Source organism: Netta rufina (assembly GCF_964035555.1).
Source record: "Netta rufina genome assembly, chromosome: 1".
NCBI classification, from domain to species: Eukaryota; Metazoa; Chordata; class Aves; order Anseriformes; family Anatidae; genus Netta; species Netta rufina.
The window spans coordinates 134872408-134893233 of record NC_140123.1 but is presented as its reverse complement, the minus strand read 5'-3'; the positions used below and the strand labels follow the sequence as shown (position 1 = coordinate 134893233).

The 20826-nt window shown below is 37.2% G+C and overlaps 1 protein-coding gene across 1 annotated transcript in view; it reads left to right on the top strand.

The window, feature by feature from the left end:
* Positions 1 to 223: 223 nt before the first annotated feature.
* Positions 224 to 20826, top strand: part of SMC1B (structural maintenance of chromosomes 1B) — a gene marked incomplete at its 5' end in the record, with an annotated part of 39575 nt that continues 18972 nt past the window's right edge. Inside the window, 14 exons of the mRNA XM_084304517.1 lie at positions 224 to 332; positions 2013 to 2201; positions 2772 to 2884; positions 4098 to 4301; positions 4643 to 4881; positions 5250 to 5508; positions 6900 to 7040; positions 8401 to 8483; positions 9427 to 9634; positions 12550 to 12735; positions 15472 to 15651; positions 16661 to 16807; positions 17426 to 17563; positions 18058 to 18174. Of these exons, the coding sequence (XP_084160643.1) occupies positions 224 to 332; positions 2013 to 2201; positions 2772 to 2884; positions 4098 to 4301; positions 4643 to 4881; positions 5250 to 5508; positions 6900 to 7040; positions 8401 to 8483; positions 9427 to 9634; positions 12550 to 12735; positions 15472 to 15651; positions 16661 to 16807; positions 17426 to 17563; positions 18058 to 18174 (2313 nt within the window). The remainder of the gene's footprint in view (positions 333 to 2012; positions 2202 to 2771; positions 2885 to 4097; positions 4302 to 4642; positions 4882 to 5249; positions 5509 to 6899; positions 7041 to 8400; positions 8484 to 9426; positions 9635 to 12549; positions 12736 to 15471; positions 15652 to 16660; positions 16808 to 17425; positions 17564 to 18057; positions 18175 to 20826) is intronic.

The window sequence follows — 20826 nt, the reverse complement described above, 5'->3', positions numbered from 1 at the left end:
ACACAGCGGGTCGCTAGGGCAACCGAAGCCCCACCTGTTAATGGCGGCCGCTAATAACGCCTCTTAACGGCGGCGCTGTTCGACGCCTACTGAGGGGCGAGGCGGCGTGAGCTTTTCTTCTCCTCTCGGTCCCGGGACGTAACCTAATTAAAAAAAAAAAAAAAAACAACGATTATTTAAATCTTGTGCGGGCGGTTTGTGGGCTGTGTGTGTCCCTGCAGGGATGGGCTACCTGAAGCTGCTGGTGATGAAGGACTTCAAGTCCTGGCGGGGGGAACAGGTCATTGGCCCCTTCATGAGGTTCAACTGCATCATCGGGCCCAACGGAGCAGGTAGCGGTGTGCTGCAGGGCTTGGGGGCAGACAGTCTTCTTCACTGTAGATACAAAGATAGAGGTTTTGGTTGCTCTGCTTGCCCACGTTTAGCTCTGGGGGCCTAATGAGGAGAAAGTGGTAGGTGTGTTGGTAGAGCAGTAGGGGCTGAGTGGATAAGGATGGCAGTAGCAGGTTGTTGAGTTGCAAGGTTTGGCCCAGGGCAAGGTAGACCTTGTGGGCCTGCTTCAAATCCCTTTACATACACCTTCTTCTGGAAGCTTCTGAGCTGCCATTGCTTCTTCAATTAGAGAGGTGGATTTCTAGTTTTCCCTATTCTTTTCCTGAAGTAAAGGCATCTTTAATGCTTAGGGTTGTAAAGTGTAGTAATGCAAAGACGCTTCTTGGTTAGAATATGTAGTCTTTGCATTATGAGTAAGCACTTCTGGAGGGGAGAGAGCAGCCGTTTGGGATGGCTGCTACTTTGCTTATGGTATTTTAGTCCACAAGAGCCTTTGCTTGTAGATGTGACTAAGCGTTGTTATGCACTGGGTGGTGGAACTTTTCAGCAGAAGCAAACCAAATTTTGAAAGCTGCATTTGAAAAATGGGATTTAATCTTTTATTTGACTGAGAGCAATGTGATATGCAGTGTGAGATGTCCTGATGAAGAACCACAAAGATGGGGATAGGTTTTGGTCTTAGTTCCCCAGTATATTAGTAATTTAATTTAGGATTTAGCTTTTAGATCCTTATGTTCCTTTTTTTCTTTTAATTGGAGTGTGTTCGATGAATATAAATAGCTAGCTATTGTCAGTTAGCTTCATTATCATATCCTGAATCATCCTGACTTATCCTCACTTTTAAATATTTGCAAGTCTCAAAACTGCATATTTTTTTCCAGCCACTGTTTGAGGTGAATCTTATAGATGATTCAGGAAAAAATAATGGGAAAGTTGCGTGATATCTGAATTATATTTTATTCCTTCTATTTTCACTCTGATATTAATCCCTTTTTGATATTCTGGTAAATGAGTCAAATTATTGCTAAAGTAGCAAGGTTAAAGACAGATGCTAATTAAACTGTCAATAGAAATGATCAATACTAAAGGAAAAAGGATTCAATGAAGAGATTTCTTTTTTAGTCTAAGGAGTATTTTCAGAAAACTCTATTGTTGCGGTGAATGGATGTGGGAAAGTACTTGTGTTCTCCAGAACACCACAGTCCTAGGGCAAAGGCTATTGCTATGTGAAAGAGTCCTTATGCAGCAGAACTCTCTGACAGCATTATTTAATAATTATATAATAGATATATAATAATATATATAAAGAAACTGTAGAATAATATATGCAAAGGAAACTGTGAGGATTATGATGTTGCTAGTTCAGTTTAATGACCTCTAGAAATGCCTGTGTAAAATTGGTTCACCTGGTTCTAGCAGGCTGGATGTAACAGTTTAGTTGTGATTTTTATTACAGATAGGCTTATCTGCTGCCAGTATGTTGCATCTTAGGAATGGATTTCTTTATTCTGTATAATATTATTTTTTTTCCTCAGTGGAATGCAGAATTAGAATTAATATAGAATTGTGTATCTACATGTGTGTTTTTTAAGTTAATTGTTAATCAAATCTCTTAATTTCTGCCATGTTAAACTCACTGTTTTATGTTTTTCATGTGTGTTGTTTTTTTTTTCCTTTAGGAAAATCTAACATAATGGATGCTGTTAGTTTTGTGATGTGTGAAAAGATATCTAACTTGCGAGTTAAAAGTGTTCGAGAACTTATTCATGGAGCGCATGTTGGAAAACCAGTTTCTTCTACAGCAAGCGTAAAGATAGTATATTGTGAAGAAGATGGGGAAGAAAAAACATTTTCAAGAGTTATCCGTGGTACGTAGTAGATTCTTCTGGAGGTACATTCTGTACCTGACTGATAAATAAAAAAATGGAGACCAGGAATTTTAACTTTCAATTTCAAATGCCTAATACTCTGTCATGTTTGGTTAAATTGAGCCCATGAGTCTTGAAATACTTCTTACAGTCCATCAGCAGCATCTTGATAGCATTGAAAAGTGCACTGAAAAACTGCATGGAAAAAACAGTAAGGGCAAAGTTAAAAATTAACCAAACCATGAATATGCTATTTGCTCTGTACTTTTGATCTGTAGAATTTTCATTAGGAATACATATATGGTGTAGGAACTCCATAGTCTAGAAACTAGAGTGTGATGCCTTGCTGGAAGTACAAGCCCTTAAGCATCTGTTACCTTTTTGTAAGCATGCAGCTAGAATTTCAGTACAGAAGAGTGAAGTTACTGAAATGATTAAGGGAAAAGTTGAAATCCATTTTCTTCTTCGAGGAGGTTGCTCGGTTAGGGGGAAATATAAGCGGAATAATTTTACCTATGTGTTTTGTGTTATAGCCGTTTTACAGTGATTATTTCTTCTTTCTTCCTTTAGATAGTTGTTCTGAATTTATTTTCAATGATAAAACAGTCACCCGATCTACTTACATATCTGAGCTTGAAAAAATAGGCATACTTGTCAAAGCTAGGAATTGTCTTATTTTTCAGGTGAGCATTTAAGGTATTTTGTAAAGCAAACAAATTTCTGAGATTATTTTATATCTGTAACAGGTATCTATTTAATAGTCAAGCTAGTTTTCTAATTTGATAGACTTAGATAGTTTAAATCCAATAAACTTTATCCTGATCTCATTTAAGAATTGTAAGACTGTGAAACGTAAATTATGGATTTTTGTATACATGAGTGTATTAGTAAGAAAGAAAGTATTTTGGAAGAAATTCAGGACTTGGATGCTTAAAACTAAAGACTTCTAAACTAAAAATTAAAAAAAAAAAAAAAACTAAAAATTAAAGAAAACTAAAGAAACTAAAGATTCTTAGATTTTGAAATGTTTATTTTATGAATTTAGAATTTAGTGCTAGAAAAAGATTATTGCATCACATAACTTCCTTGTTAGTCAAGATAAATGAAAATTTATACGTCTGTGTTAAGATTTAGGGATTGAAAATGCTATTGATTTATTGCTTCAGAAGTATTTAGTGGTACTGGTCAGAAATGTCACGTGCTTATGATAAATACATTTCATGAGATTGTTTTCCTTATATTTACTGAACTATGGATGTAAAATTCCAAAGGAAGAACTAATTTTTTCCCTCTTATAGAAGGAGTAGGTATAGGTGCTTCTTGTGATAATACTTACTGTGGTGAGGGCATTTGCCCACCAATAAAAAAAAAATAAGTCATACAGTTTACTGAAATTCCTTCAGGTCAGCAAAGATTTGACTAGCTAATGTATGGATAAAAATTGTGCACCCATTAACTTTGGGAGTTAAAGAATTTTCTAGTGCACTGACTTCAGCTATTAAGCTTTTGAAACTGTTATTTAAAATCTTTCTTGTTTCCTTATTTTTCATTGAAAATTACTTTCAGTTCCTTTAAAGAGACTAATGACATTTAATTTTGGCTTTCTGATACTGCTCACTGATTTGTTCAGGTAGATTTTGTTTGAAGGTGTTTCTGTTAGTCAATTACTGGTATTATAAAATTATGTAATCAGATGAAGTGGCTAGGTTGTAGTCCTTTTGTTTCTATACTTCGGGGTTGAATCTAAAAGTACATACTTGCAATTATGCTAACCCTTAAAATATCAGGAGATAAATCTTCATTATATACTTATGGAGAAGAAATTCACATTACATAGCATAATAATCTGCAGGTTGGTTTTTTTTGTTTGTTTGTTTTTTTTCAATTTTGTTGTAGGGAACAGTAGAACTGATTGCAATGAAGAAGCCAAAGGAAAGAACTCAACTTTTTGAACAAATCAGTAATTCATGGCAATATGCTGAGGAATATGAAAGAAAAAAGAAAAAAATGGAGCAAGCAGAAGAGGATGCACACTTTAATTATAACAAGAAAAAAAGTATTGCAGCAGAACGCAAACAAGCAAAGATGGAAAAAGAGGAGGTAACTCAAATTGCCTAATTTTTCTGCATAATTTTACATCATTTAGGAATTTAGATATGTTTTTTAAAATTCACTTCATTCATACAGTATTTTTTCAATATGCTTTAATATACGTAATTTTCTGTACTTTTAAGTATATAATTATAAAAATGTGATAATTTAAAGGGTAGATTTGCCAGGATAATTGATTTAAGGGTATGACTTAGGTATCTGAGTTTTGATTAGTGCACATTACATGAATTATAGCTGTTGGTATGTTAGCCAATACCACTTTGGACTTGAAATTAGACTTCTGGTTATTTTAAAATCTTGTTTTGAACTAATAAATTTAATGTTGGTAGGCAGATCGTTACCAGATGCTCATCAAGGAAATGCATGAAAACAGGATACAGCTACAGCTTTTCCAGCTTTATTACAATGAAAAAAACATTGACTTTATGAAAAAAAGTTTGGATGAAAAGAATATGGAGGCTAGTATCAAGAAAGATTCTCTTGCTACAGCAGAAAATGAATTTAGAGCCAAGAAAAAAGTGCTTGGTGTACTAAATAGAGACCAACAGCGCTTGGAAGGAGAAATGAAGTAAGTTTTCCAATCAAGTTCTCTGATAGTTAAAGCACAGTCTTTAAGGGAATTGCTTGGAAGGCAGGCATTTCCTGCTGAAGCAGGTAGTGTGATATCTCTATGCTACTATGGAAGTCAGTTCGTAGCAGTTAAAGTAATAACTAGATATTGGGGTCGTACCATCCTTCCCAAAGTTTTCAGTAATTTTATTATAGAAATAATGTGTTTACCATGAGATTTTAGACTGTTATACTTCACTGACATTTATATTTTCCATGGATATTAAAATAAAAAAAATCATCTGTGGGTATGTAGCCTTGCAGCTGGCAACCATTTTTGATTTGTATGTTTGTTTGAGGGGATGGTTTTGTTTTTTGTTCCTTTAGGACTCTTCAAGTGTCACTGGTTCAGCATAGAGCCCTCTATGTAAAAGCAAAAGAAAACACTTCCTACCAAATCAAGAAAATAGAAATGTCTAAAAAATTTCTGAGGGACAAGGAGAAATACTGTGATAAGGAAAAGCAGAACATAAAAGACCTGGAGATAGAACTGTATGAAACTGAGAAGGCGTGGAGAGAATTTGAGAAGAAAACTAAAGAGGAGATATTGCTGAGAGCAGCAGATATTGAGCTGAGAGAAAGTCAGGTGAATTGGGAGAACAAAAGCCAAAATGTTGTTTACTAGTGAAGTCTGAAATCCACACTGATGAATCTGTGATTTCTAATGTTCTTGCTGTTGAGTTCAAACAAAAACAAGATTTTAGCTTTTATTCAGAGACTCTTAATCAGATAAATAGAAATGATGCTGCAGTCTTTTGGGGTACTGAGCTGTCTCCTTTCTGGTAGAAGGGGAAAAAACAGGCAGATTTCTGGGAAGTTCCAAGCAGTGAACAGTTCTAGGAAATCTGAATATTAGAAATGTCCTGTTCTGACATTAGATGTGGTACATATCTCAGGGTGTGTAGTCTTCTAAGCAATATGAGAAGGTATTCTATTGAAAGAAGCAATGAATTTCAAGTGAATAAGAAGTTGAAGAGTTTGATGGAAACTTTCAGAAGAGTTGTAGGCAGGGACTTGCCTCTATGGGTTAGGGTTATAGCTGCATGTAATTATCCATGGTTAGGCTATTTTATCTGTTTGGGGTTGATTGGTTGGTGTTAGTGTTTTTCTTTCTTCGTGGAAGTCCAGAAAGTACAGTATGGGAGGGTAGGCGAGAAAATATCTTGTAGGGTCTTGGGCTGAGGGGATCCATTTTGAGAAATTAAATATTGCTGAAATCTGTTTTCAATTCGGAAAATGAAAACAAAAATGCAAACAAGATCGTGTTGTAATCCCATCCAATGTGGGTCAGAATCTAAAATTGAGATACTCACAAGTGAGCTTATTTCAAGTTTTAGAAGGGAAGTACTGAATCATTTTACAGTAAATTCACATTTTAGAAAGCTATCTTTGCAACCATTTGGTGACAAAACCCTTCTAAAACCAAGTACTAGCTTCTCGTCTCCACTGTCTCTTCCTTAAAGTATTTTCTGATCAATTAATGGAGAACCTGAGGGATTGCTTATTTTAGCATGTGAATCTTTGTGTTCTGCACTTTAGACACATTTGTCAAATTAGTTGTAACTTTGCGGCATTGCTTAAAGTGTTGTTTCATATGTTAACCTTAAAAGTATATATTTGATAATGTAGAAATGTTGTAATAAGAATGGTGTTATAGTAAATCTGCACAAATTTTGGCCTGTGCAAAGACTTCTGTGTTACCGTTCGCTGTAAAGTACTGTCAACTTTATGAACTTTCCTGGAAGATAAAAATTGTTTTAAGTTTAAATATTTCTTGTCTGTGGTCTTAAATAAGTGTAAGCTTTGAATTGACTCTTCCTTTAATATAATTGCTGATAATGGAATTAATAGCTGGAATGACTAAATTATTTGGCTTTTGTAATATTTTTTTAATAAGGTAGATAATTACTAACTGAGGATATAAAACCATGAGCCATCCCACTTTCAGTGGTGTGAAATTTTTTGTTATTTTCCCAGTTGGAGCGGTATAAAGAGCTAAAGGAAATAGCAAGAAGGAAAGTGGCTACGCTAACCCAGCAGCTAGAAAAACTTCAGTGGGAGCAAAAAGCGGATCAAGAAAGGATGAAACTTAACAGGAGAAAGAAAAAAGAAGTTGAGGTACTTGTATCCAGCTAGAATTACGTTTAAAGAGAAAAATGTTCTGTTTCTGTACCTGTGCCTCTGGTTTAAATGTCTATATAAATACATAAAGTGCTTTATCGCAAATCCTTAGCAAAGGAGATTGATTGTGAGTGTTCGTGTAGTTTTCGTATTGCAACAAGTTTAACAAAATGACTTGTATATTTGTTCAGAGAATGGTTGCATGGGCCCATGCAACCAGATTTTATTTTGTGAACACTGGCTGTAGCATTTTACAGTTGCTCAGAATTCAGAAAACTCAAAAGTCCATCAGACAGGATGTTACCATTTCTAGAGGTCCTTACATCTAATTGTTCTAAACGTAAATTTGCTTGTATAGAAAAGCCTACATTTTACATGATCGCTTGAGGGTGTAAAGTCATTCTTGCCATCATATTTAAGTTAATGCTTGTACATCCATTTGCTGTTGATAGGATGCTTTTTTCATTGAGGCACTAGGTACCAGAAGAAACTATTCACTAACTAAAAGTGAAATTCTATTCCTTGTGCACCACAAATTCTGTTTTAGTGTTGAGAAGGACATAAGGGATGCTGAGAGTTCATAAAATGTATGTCTTACCATTCAGAGTTGGTATTACTCATGTGTGTATATATATGAAATTCCTATTAAAATAAATTGGAACTTTGTGCTTCTCTATTTTTGCATAACAATTCTCTTACCTCCTTTAAATATAGATATCAAAATATCATTAGTGTGCATTGCTAGAAAATGTTACATGCCTTTAAAAAATAGAAAGGAGTAGAAGGAGACCAATAGATTTAAAATTAGAGATGATAGAGATACATACCGTACTCTGAAACAAAACAATAGGTCACAAGGATTTTGGAAGTTATGACTTAATTATTTTTTTTCACTTGATGTAGTATGTGTTTTTATTAAGTTTGAGTAGTTGAAAAGGCTTGTTTTGTTGTTGGTTTGGTTTTGCTAGTACAATGTTTTTGTTTGGGGTTAGGAAAAAGCTTTTATTCTTGCACAGCACATTTTTTGTTTTAACACCTGTAATTTACTAACACTGTGTGTAAAATTATCCCACTGATGGTGTCGTGATTCTTTGTGCTGAAGAGGCTTTCTCTGAACTGTTGCCAAACATGAAAAGTACAGTAACGTCTCCAGCAAGGTAAAATTATTTTTGTTATTCATAGTGCAGCTTAATCTGCTATTGAAAATAGATGCTGTTGCGTCAGCATGAAATACTTACAAGGAAGAAAAGATGCATCTCAGTACTTACTTGGAATTAAGAGCTTTATATATTGCTGTGAAATAAATAAGTAAATAAAATCATTTGATTCTTAACACATTCTATATGTGATTTCTTAGGAAAACATTAAACAGACTGTGGAACGGATAGAAGAGCATAAAAGACGAATAGAGAAGCTGGAAGAGTACACCAAGTTATGCATGTATGTTTAAAAAAGTAAAAGCTAATTAGATTTCTTGTATGTTAACGTATTTTCAAATTCTTCTGCTGTGGTATTAATTTTTCCTGTTACTTTAGCTGTCAAATTAAGTAGGAAATATGATGACACCCATATGTTGTTTGAAACGTTATTATAATCGCTTCTAATTTCTTGTATGTGTGCAAATTACATCACTACACGTAGGGTTTGGGGCTATTAGTGTAGAAATTCTGAGAGAGAGAATAGGGGCAGTGTTGTAGTTGTGCTGCTCTAGAAACAAGTTAATATTGACACTGTATTAGGAGCACAACTCAGTTCTTGTTCTGTTTTCTACCTGATTTTCACTCTTTGTGAAATAAGAGTACATAAGCCCTACGTTGACCAACCCGATCTAGCTTTGATGTTAGCCCTGTTCTCTGCAGGTCAGAATAGATACCTTCAGAGATTTCTCCCAGCCTGTTGTCTTCCTATGCATCTGTATCGTGCACTTTGGCTTAGCGGTGCTGTGTATGCACTGAACAAAGTTTTGCTATGGTCAGATAGCAGCAAACCCATTGCAACTGTGATACAAAATTATTTTAATTAAGTATTGTGTAGTGGAGTTTAGCAAAGCCTTAATGACTTTGCATTAGCATGAAGTGAGTCATAGTTTTGAATGAGAATCTTCAGTCCTTCATAGTTTTACAATATCAGACCTTTTATTGATGGTGGATACAATAATGGCGTTTCATATTGCAGTCATAAATTCACACTGGAACTCAATTTGGAAACCTTAGCAATAGCTTGTGCTATAGAATGCAACTCAGTAAGTGACTTCTTACAGATTCTAAAAGACTTCAATGATTGTTTTGTAGTCTGTGGCCTTGGAATGATTTTAATTTTGTAAACCAAAAGCTTGTATACATGAAACAGTAAACTGCTTTCCTCCCTTTGCTTTGGTTCAAAGTGAGTCATTGGCAGAGAAGAAACGTCAGGAAGAAACACTTACTGAAGAAATAAAAAACTCAACAATACGAATGGCTGAAGTGAATGAAGAATTGAACAAAATAGTTGGTGAACTGCAGAATGCCAAAATCGATTACCATGAAGGAAAGCGTCAGCAAATGAGAGCAGAGTTGCTGGAAAGTCTCAGAAGACTGTATCCAGATTCTGTGGTAATTGAATGACCTCACTTAGATGCCTTATATTACAATTCAGAACTGAGAATTCTGCTTAAGACTGTGTAAGCAGCTAGAGTAAAGTGGACTCTCTTGTATGTTATGTTAAGGTTCAGGTCTGCTTAAGTGCACGTGGCAAAATAGTACTACTGAAAGAGGAGTATTTGCTGTCATTATTTTTCAGAGATTCCAGTAACAGACTAGTACTTGCATCAAAAAAGTTTTGATCGCTTGTGTGCTTTTTATGGAGTGTGACTTATTTTTTTTTTCCTATTCTAAACTGTGATTGTCTATACTAAAACATATTGACTTGCTTACTTTGAACAAATGAATGGGAAGATCAGCTCTAAGCCCATCTATCCCAGGAAGAATACTCCAGGTGCATTTGTTCCCATTTTTTTCCCCAGATTGTTCTTGATACTCCAGACTTCTGTTCACAAATGGTTTGTTTATCAAATACTATGCTTTACTTAAATCACCCACCGATAATGTCAGTGTTTTGTGTATTCTGAGTTATCACGAGATCTCAAGATATTTACCAAAATTGATTGAATGCTTTATGAGGCATGTCTACACCACTTTTATAGATACTTTTAAAGATAATTATTCTGACTCTGAAAGCAACTCCAAGTAAGAACTCTTTAATAAATCTAATCAACTGAATAGTTGCTCCCTGGGTATACCTCAGTATACTCAGTCCTTTTTGGTATGCATACTCATTTGAGATTTACAAGCTGGGAATTCCATTTTGGAAAAACAACAAAAAAAAATGTTTAGAAGTTGACATCTCTGCTTCCTAGTGCAGCCATAATAACATAGTATTTTATTTTTTTCTCAGTTATGCTCTGCTTATTTGTCTTTGACAGAACCTCAGCATGTGGCAAGTGTTAGCTTTTTATAATACATGCTCACAAGATGTTCAAAAAGAATCAGAAGAATGACTGCATGTCTCTTTTTGCTTTCTCTTTACATTGTATCCCTATATGACAAGAATTGGACCATACTGGTGATACCTTGCTCGCCTAGGGGAGAGCTGGTGTCCTAGGTGTTCTGTCATTTTCCTTCAAGAGCTGCAGACTTAGAGTACTCACCAATGCAATGGCTTTGGAAATAGAAAGTGGTAACTTAAAACAGCAGCATGTGAGGCAGCAGAGTTGCTTTGAGCTGCTTCCTTTGATGTATTAATTCTAGATTACTGAACACAATCCAAATTAAAGTCTCAGGATGAAAGGTCATGACAGGTTTCATCTGATTGATAGTCCACTAAGTCCTCAGTCAGAACTAGAGGAAATTTTGGTGTTGGTCTTTTGGATTTCATAGGCAAAAAAAAAAAAAAAATACAAATGCCTTATTGTTTCAAAACATCTAGTTCTTAAATCAGTGTTAAAGTTTCTATTCTGGAAATATATTTTTTTTAATGGTCAGTGAACGTTCCAGGTACTGGAATAGCCACCCAGCAATCTTGAGTCCTGCTGTGTAAAGGCCACATGGCACTTCTCATGGTTTTGTCTGATTAACATAGTGAACTTTGCAGCTTACTACAGTTTTTACAATTTAATTTTCAAAATGTCATTCCTACACTAGTAGTTCTAATTGGCAAGGTTACTGTTTTTAGATTGTTAGGCGGCTGTTATTTATTCCCATAGAAATCTGGCATTACACCTGGACTCAAATGCCTCTGTGTAGTTCTGAGTGTCTGAAACATAACATGCCTGAGTTGCAGACAGGAACATCCAAGTTGATGAAACTGAGGAAAATGAGGAAACTAAATGAAGGCGTTTATAGTGTTGTGTGTTATCCTTGCAATTATTCTTTTTGTTTCAGAGAATTGAAAGCATTTACCAGGAGAAGGGTAAAAGAGCAGATCATAGTAAGCTACAATTTGATCTGCTGTAAATTATATTATTTATACTATGGCATCAGATAATGCTGTGGATGACCTATCACATACAGCTCCTCACATGCTCACATACAGTCTTCCTGTTATCATTTGATGATAAACATAAAATCATAGAAATGCAGGAGACCAGTAGCTATATGTGAACAAGCAGGAAAATTGTTCTTCAATAAAATTATAGATTACAATGTTCAGAATGTGCATTGGCTTTAATTTTTCAGGGAAAGTTCAACTGTAACTAAAATTACAGGAACAGAACTAAAGATCTTTAGGGAACATACACAGCAAAGAACTGAAGTTCTTGTAGGTGAGAGTTCTCATGGGTGGGAACAGCTGTTGAAAGAGCAAAAGCGAGTGTATTACAGAACTTGAAAGAATAGTTAGAATTTGTAACTGCTTTTTGGTAGTAGGTGGTTGTTTATTGCATCACAGTGATAATCTGATAATACCTGTATCTGATCATACTTTTTTTTTTAATATGTTTTGATCTGTGGCAAATAATCTTGTTATTGTTATTTAGATTTACTGTCATTCTGTGGAGTTAGTATGCACTTGGAATTAATTTTATCTCTGGAGGTGATACTTCAATATAAGGCAAAATAGGCTTAATTATTTGGACTGCACAGTACAAGAAAAGCAGTTTTGACTCTTTTTCATGCTACTATTATAAGAAGTTAACTTATTTTTTGAGTTGAAACTACAGTAGGCTGTTTAGTCTTTCTTGCTGTCATTTTCCAGTTAGCCGTTCTATTTACATAGGATCTTATCAGTCAAAGATCTTATTGTATTAGGCACTTTCATTCCAGCCAAAAAAGATGCTTAGCCAATTTTACTATTGTCACTCTGTTGTACTTCTAAAAGTACATGCTAAAGATTGCAAGTAATGCAATAAGATGTATGTAACTGTCACCTTAGGGGAAGAAATTAAACGTTTTCAGATTTTGAAGTCATACTTTGCCATTTGGACTGATGACTACTAATTACATTTTTATTTCTCCATATTTTTTATCTTCAGTTTGGAAGACTGCTTGACTTGTGCCAACCTATTCATAAAAAATACCAGCTTGCTGTCACCAAAGTGTTCAGCAAATACATGACTGCTATTGTTGTTGCCACGGAAAAAACAGCAAGAGATTGCATTCGGTTCCTAAAACAAGAACGAGCTGAACCCGAAACTTTTCTTGCTTTGGATTACCTTGATGTAAGTACATTTTTCTTTTTCCTGTTATCAGCAACTTAATACACTTGTAAATCTTGATACTGTCTCCTTTAAGCTGACTAAAACAGGCTTAAGTGCTACAGTAAAGCAAACATGGTTTGAGAACGACTGTAAAGCTCAAAACATTACATGCTCTTGATGAGATTCAGACCCTTCTTCTGCCTATATATTTAGATGTTTTATGCCTTGTGAAGTATTATCACAGACCAGTTGAGGTTGGAAGGGACCTGGAAGTGTTCTTGTCCAACCACTCTGCTAAAGCAGGGCCATGTAGGGCACATTTCCCAGGGCTATGTGCAGACAGCTCTTGAATGCTTCCAGGAAGGGAGGCTCCACGACCTCTCTGGGCAGCTTAGTCCATTGCTCTGTGACCCATAGCACAGAAGGGCTTCCTAGTGTTCAGGTGAAACCTTCTGTGTTCTGTTTGTGCCTGTTGCTTCTTGTCCTGGCACTGGGCACCTCAGTGCAAAAACCTGTCTCTGTTCTTTATACTGTCTCTACAGGTATTTGTACATGCTGTTGAGATCACCTTGAGCCTTCTTTTCTCCAGGCTAAACAGATCCAGGTATCTCAGCCTTTCCTCACAGGAGAAACATTCCAGTCCCTTTAATCATCTTAGCAGTCCTCTGCTGCACTCCAGTAGCTCTATATCTTTCTTGTCCTGGGGAGACCAGGCCTGGACACAATACTTCCCACAGCACTGCTGAGGGGAGGAAAAGGATAATCTCCCTTGACCTGCTGGCCACAGTGCTGTCAGTTGAGTCTAGGATACCATTAGCCTTCTCTGTTGTAAAGGCACTTTGCTGGCTCGTACTAAACTTGGTGTCTACCAGGACCCCACGGTCCTTTTCTGCTGGACTGCTTTCCAGTTTTTTAGCCCTCGGTGTGTTGCGGAGCATGGGATTATTCCTCCCCAGGGGCAGGACTTAACATTTCCCTCAGCTGAATGTCATGAAGATCTTTACTGCCTGGTTCTCCAGCCTGTCCAGCTCTGTCTGGGTGGCAACATGACCCTCTGGTCTGTCAGCTGCTTCTCCCAGTTCTGTGCCATTTGCAGACTTGCTGAGGGTGCGCCCTGCCCCATCATCCAGGTCATTAATGAAGATGTTCAGCAGGAACATGCTAGTGCTGACTACTGGGATACATAGCTTGTTACTGGCCTCTGGCCTCCTCCATTTCGAGCCTGGCAGTTCAGCCAGTTTTCAGGGCACCTCACTGAATGCTCATACGTCAACAGCTTGTCTGTGAGGATCGTGTTGGGTACAGGGTTAAAAGCCTTTACTGAAGTCCAGGCAGACAGTATCCACTGCTCTTCCCTCATCTACCAGGCCAGTCGTTTCATTGTGGAAGGCTATCTGGTGAGTCTGTGCTGACTGCTCCTGGTTACTTTCTTGTTCATGTGCCTGGAAATGGATTCCAGAATTAGTTGCTCCATCACCTTCCCAGGGTTGTAGGTGAAGCTGTTTGGCCTGTAGTGTTGTGGGTCCTCCTTCTTGGTCCCTTTTGAAGATGAGAAAGATGTTTGTTCTCCTGCAGTCCTCAAGCGTCTCTCCCAGTCATCATGATTGTTCAAATGTTATTGAAAGTGGCCTTGCAATTACATCAGCCAGTTCCCTCAGCTCTTGTGTGTTCATCCCATCTGAGCCCGTGGACTTCTGTATTTCTGGTTTGCTTTAGCATTCACTGACCTGATCTTTCACGAAGGGCATGTTTTCCTTGTTTAAGCCTTCAACTGATGTCTGGGACCTGGTGTTCCTGAAGGTTGGTCTTGCTAGTATAGTCTGAGGTAAAGGAGGTCTTCTATCATACCATTTGACACCAGGTCCTCTGCCTCATTCAGCAGAAAGTGTGTGTTTTCTCTCATCTTTCTTTTGCCATCTATGCACTTACCGAAGCTCCTCCTTTGGCATCCCTGGACATACTCAATTCTGTTTGGAATTTGTCTTCCTTAACTGTAATCTGTGTACTTGCGTAGTGCCTCTCTTTTCCTACCAGGTCTTGTGTCCATGCTTCTATCTTCTGTATACTTCTGTTTGTGTTTTGTTTTTTTTTTTTGTTTGTTTTTCTTCCTTGTAGCCTTCCTGTCATTTTTACTTGACTTCCTGCATGTTGGTATAGACCTCTCCTGGAGGGAGGGGATCCTTGAAATTAACCAGCATTTGTGACCCACTCTTCCCTTCAAGGCCTTGTCCCATGGGACTCTTCCAAGCAGATTCCTAAAGGGACCAAAGTCTACTCTCTTGACATCCAGTGTCATCATCTTGCTTTTTGACCTAATTTCTCCTCTTAAGATCCTGAACTCTCCTATCACAGGGTCACTGCAGTCGAAGTTGCTTTCATCTTTTGCATCAAGACTCTCCTTGTTGGTATGAGGTCCAGCAGAGCACCTCTCCTCACAGATGCCTCCCACACGTGGGTGAGGAAGTTGTCCGTGATTTTCAGGAGCCTCCTATATTGCTTACGTCCTGCTGTGTTGTCCATTGAGCAGAGAGCTGCTTGGTTGAAGTCCCCATGAGTACAAGGGTTGGTTGAAAGTGAGGCTTTACAGGTTTCAGGACTGTTTTGTACACAGAACATGAAAAACAGATCTGTTTCTACTTTTGTAGTGACTGAGTGACCCATTATTTTGATTTGTACATCCTGTCCCCAGACCACTGAGATTTAGATACGGTTTGCTATTACAACGTGAATTTTAAACACTGCATGTTTGCATTACAGGTTAAGCCAATTAATGAGAAGTTAAGAGAGATAAAAGGAGCTAAAATGCTGGTGGATGTTGTACAAACTCCATTTGATCCACTGAAAAAAGTAATTCAGTTTGTGAGTGGGAATGGCTTGGTCTGTGAAACAGTTAAAGAAGCAAGACAAATAGCATTTGATGGACCAGTGAGGTTGAAAGTAAGAAGTTGAATTTTGTTCTATATGTTAGGTATTTAATGCCATTTAAATATTTATTCTATGTACATCCTACAAAATACTGCAGATAAACAAAAAATGATGCTGTGCTCTCTAGTCTATTCCCACATAAACAAATAGCCAGGTATTTTACATGCTTGCATTTTTCTCTCTATAATAGTATATTTAAATGATTTCCTAGGTAAAGGAGGCAAATTAGAAAAGATTGTTAGTTAGCATTCAGACTTGTTTCTTGACATAGTCCTCTGTTGATAAAAGGAAAGATAAGGAAAAATGGATAATCCTGTTCTTAAAATAGTTGATTTTAAAAATACGAATATCTTGATAGCTTTTCTGTGAAGAAATGCTTTAAAAAATATTTTAAGAATCTGATAGTTGCAGATATAGACTGTAGACAGATGAAACAGCTTCTTTGTATCTTGCAGTTTTTTCTTTTTTTGCCATATCTCTATTTCTGTCACTGTCTGTGGAACACTTTTATACACTTACTAAAGCTTTTAAAAATCTTGGTTAGAACAGCTTTAAGTTGAAGGTGAGCGTGGCATCTGGGTTGCTTGAAATTGAGATGACTCACAAAAAAAATGTTCCTTACTAAGACTGAAGCTTACTAAGACTGAAGTTTTCTGTTTGTAATGAGGTGGTCACTCTTCCAGCTGTAGAGTTTTCCTTCCATTATCACCTTGCTTGTTTTGCTCTACTGACCTGGCCAGAACCTAAATTACTAACATACAGGAATGTCTTAAACTTCTTAAATGGAAGGAAATCACAAGATTTCATTTCCTTTTCCGATCTGTTGTAATAATAACAGAATGTGACCCAAGCCATAAACAGCAGGCTTTTTTGTGGCTTAGTATATTTCATATCAGTGGGTTTGGAATACAGAGTCCAACAAGAATATGTTTGTCACTTGTTTAACTATGTTATTTTGATGCACTAGTTCACTGCTTTGTGTTAAGAATTTAGTTAGTTACTTATTAATTTTTACTTGCAGACGGTGGCGCTTGATGGAACTTTATTTTTGAAATCTGGAGTGATTTCTGGAGGATCAAGCGATTTAAAATTCAAAGCCAGATGTTGGGATGATAAAGAAATGAATAAAATGAAAGAAAGAAGAGAGAGCTTGATTAATGAGTTAAAGGTAGGCCTCTTAAAGAGCACTTAACTGCAAAAGGCATAAAGTCTAATTTAATTTAAGAGTGGGAGAAATGAAGGTGATTCCTTAAGCAGTAAACAGGACATAGTAGTTGTTTATACTCTTCTAGTTTTTAGTAATATACTGTGAGTCCCTGTCTTCAGCTGGTGGGTTGGCTCATGTATCACAGAGGTGGAGAACAAGGACAGTGTTGTTAATATATATATATATAATATTCATATTCCTTCAAGGAAAAAACTGGGGTTTAAAGTACCCTACAACTTGTAGCAAAAAAAAGTCAATACATTCTGCTAACATGAAAACATTTGCACAGACCAAAACCTGTCAATATAAAATGATTCTCCAAACCTCTAGTTTTGGGGGGGGAATGAGGAGTCAGGGCAGAGAGTAGGAATTTGCAAGTCTGTGCTTTCTTTTAAGAAATAAATCTATGTGAAATGACACATGAGTGTGACCAATGATATCAGCATTTACTTTGAACGTGGCCGTTTTCAGTGAGGCTAGCGTTAAATAGTTAACAAACCTGAAAAACAAATAATTTCTCAATACATCAAATTTCATTTTAAATGCTTTTTCTCTTCTCCTGTTGTAATATTTTTCTAGGACTTAATGAAAATCAAACGTAAGGAGACTGATTTGAAGCACTTGCATGCTCAGTGTCATGGAACTCAGACGCGACTTAAATATTCACAAAGTGAATTAGACCTTATTAAAAAGAAACATCTTGCTAATCTCTACATGGTGTAGTACTAAGCCTTTATAATTTTCATGCTTAATCATTGTATTTTTGTATATATCTTCATAAATTGTGATTACCAGCAGTGATGTATTGCTTCCTAACGTAGGGTTTTTTACCTTAATTTGTTTCACATACAGCAGTTATGACTAAAGAATTACTAAAACGTGTATTTTTTAAATGACAAAATAATCTAAATGAGGCTTTTTCTAAATTAGCAGAAATTCAAATTGATTTAAAAACTAAGTTTGGCCTATCATTTAGTAACTTCCCAATGTCTGGTTTAACTCAACAGACACTTAAATGATACTTATGTAATTTGCTTCTCTACTGTAACTATTGCATGTAAATTAGCAACAACTGTGAGTAAGTAGCATTTGAGGAAAAAAATAGTATTTCTAACCAGAAAAGTACAGTTCATCTGGATCAGAAAGGTGTTAGTTTCTAGGAAGTTAACCATCCTGTTAAGAAAAATTAGCATCTTTTTCCTTCTATGTAGGAGAAATCAAAGCTGGAAAGTGAACTAGTAAATACTGAGTCCCAGCATGATATGATAAATGAAGGAGTACTACAGAGAGAATTAAAAATAAAAGAATTTCAGAAGAAAATCAATGAGGTAGGTCCTTCTGTCATAGTCACACAGTTTATGTTGTTATTCTACAGAAACTTCTTTCTGTACCATATTAGAGTTTGGAAAACTTCAAACTTTTACAAACCTAGTCTACAAAGTAGGTTACAATTACTCCAGTAATCATCCCACCTTTTCTACCTTGGTCACTTACCAAGTGAACTGAAATGTCCTTACTTTACAGTTGGGTGTTAGTATGTATGAAGCATAGCTTCGCAAATCAGTTTCATTAAAATCAAAATTCTGTGATTTACATGTGCCAAACACAAACCCAACCAAGGGAATGCATATACTTTGAATACTAGATGATGCTATGCCTAATCTATATGCTATAATTCCAGTTGATACCCGAGAAAATAATTCTGAGTTTGAAGAATAGGGGTTTTCTTCTCTTTCCCCTTCCTCCTCTGCTATTAAATATGATTTACTCTTTGTATTGAGCGTAGATGGTCTACCAAATTTCACAACTTTAGAGCTGTACAGTACAAACTTCCAGTGTGGATCAAATCACAGAAAAATACTCCAGCTTTTTCATGTCTGAGAGTGTAATTTCAAAAGTCTTATCTTACTTGTTCTGAGACTCCAGTGTCTAAGATTTTGGTAAGAAAAAGAAAAAATCATGTACGTATTTTAATGTAGAAAGATAATTATAGAGTGTGATTGCATGACTAGACCATGACTACCTTTTGCCATGAAGTCTTCCTGGCTCACATGGGTCTGTGACAACATACACATACACGAAGCCCAATTTTAAACTCTCCGTACACCTATACACCTACAACATTTACAAATCTCTTGGTAATCAGCACTAAGCAGATGTCTGTAGAGGTATCTCTTCTGGTATCTCTTCTTCTGAAAAAGAGATGATCCATACTTCTGGAACCCAAAGACAGATTAGGCATGTGCATGCCATCAGGAATAGAGCTCTATCTGTTTTCTAGAGCTGAGACCAGATCTTAGTGCTGCTAGAATACTTTATTCTGGACTCTGCAGGTCTTGTGTCTAGGTGATGACATTACACCACTATATACTTGAAAAGCAAATAAAGAGCAGCAGTGTAGAGTCCTTTTTTTTGTTGTTGTTGTTGGAAAGTGACAAATACCTGTGTTTTCTGTGTGCTTTGATTACACTGGGGGAATGAACAGAGCCCTTCTGTTGGAAGGGATCTATAGTGATGTAGTCCATTTGCCTGTCCTCTTCAGGGCTAGCCAGAAATTGAAGCCTAGTAATGGAGACATTGTCCAGCCTCTTGAGTGTTGACAGGCGTGGGGAATCAACCACTCCTCTGAGAAGCCCATTCTAATGTTGGACCACCCTCAGAGTAAAGAATTTTTTCCTAATGCCTAGTCTGACCCTCCCCTGGCACAGCTTTATGCTGTTCCCTCACATCCTGTCATCGATGACCAGGAGCAGAGCCCAGCACCTCCCTCGGCACTCCCCTCCTCAGGGAGCTGCAGGGAGGTCACCTCTTGGCTCCTTTTCTCTAGACTGGGCAACACAAGTGTCCTTAGCCTCTCCTCACAGGACATGCCTGCCAGCCCTCTTACCAGCTTTGTTGCCCTCCTCTGGATGCTTTCAAGGGCCTTAATATCCTTTTCATATTGTGGAGCCCAGACTGCACACAATATTCACGATAAGGCTGTGCCAACATTAATATAGCAGGAGCATCATCTCTTTTGACTGTACAGCTGTGCTGTGTTTAATATATCCCAAAACGCAGTTTGCTCCTTGGTTGCCAGGGCACGCTGCTGCCTTATGCTGAGCCTGCTGCAAACCAGCACCCCCAGGCCCCTGTCTGCTGAGCTGCTCTTCAGCCACTTGGCTCCCAGTCTGTGCCTGTGTCCAGGTGCAGCACCCAGCATTTATTCTTTGTGCCTGTTGTTCTTCCTGGGATATACCAGCACTGCATCTCCCAGTTTAGTATCATCAGACTTGCTGAGGATGAACTCAGCTCCTGCATCCATCAGTCCTAGATGTGAACCTCAGGAAACACTGCTGGTGACCAGCTGCCAGCCAGATGCAGCCCCAGTCACTGCGATGCTTTGGGCTGTACTGTTCAGCCTCTTCATCGCCCGTTGTAGTGGCTGAGTCAGCAAATTCTTCATTGCACTGATTTTCTTCTTTGTTTCATTTTATGGTTATGTTTGTTTTTTTAAGACCATTGTATGCTAATGACTATTGTCATTGAAGCCTACTCCTTCTCCATTTTTATCAGCAACAGATGTTCTCAAAGATGTTACGTGATCTAACAGGTTAGATTTCTAGGCTGTCTTTTCTGTAGATAGTTCCGCCATCTCATAGCCTCAGCTCCCTCTCATTCCCTTCAGATGGTCTCCAGAATAGTTCATGCAGACAGCTGACATTCAAGAGGTTGATTATTGTGAAGAGATAGAAGGCATTCAGTGACGTAAATAGAACTAAAGCCCAATATAGTACCAAAAGGGGTTTCATAGTGTGTTCTGCTAGAATTCAGATAAGAGCTCTGGTGTTTCTGAAAAATAAGTATGTTATTCTCTACTGCTCTCTGAAAGCCACCTTTGTCATAGGTCTTGCCAAACACTAAGGAATCTGGTACATCCTTTGGAAGAGGGGTGGTGCAGTTAATCTGGAAATTCACAGCCCTGCACCCTGATGCTTATG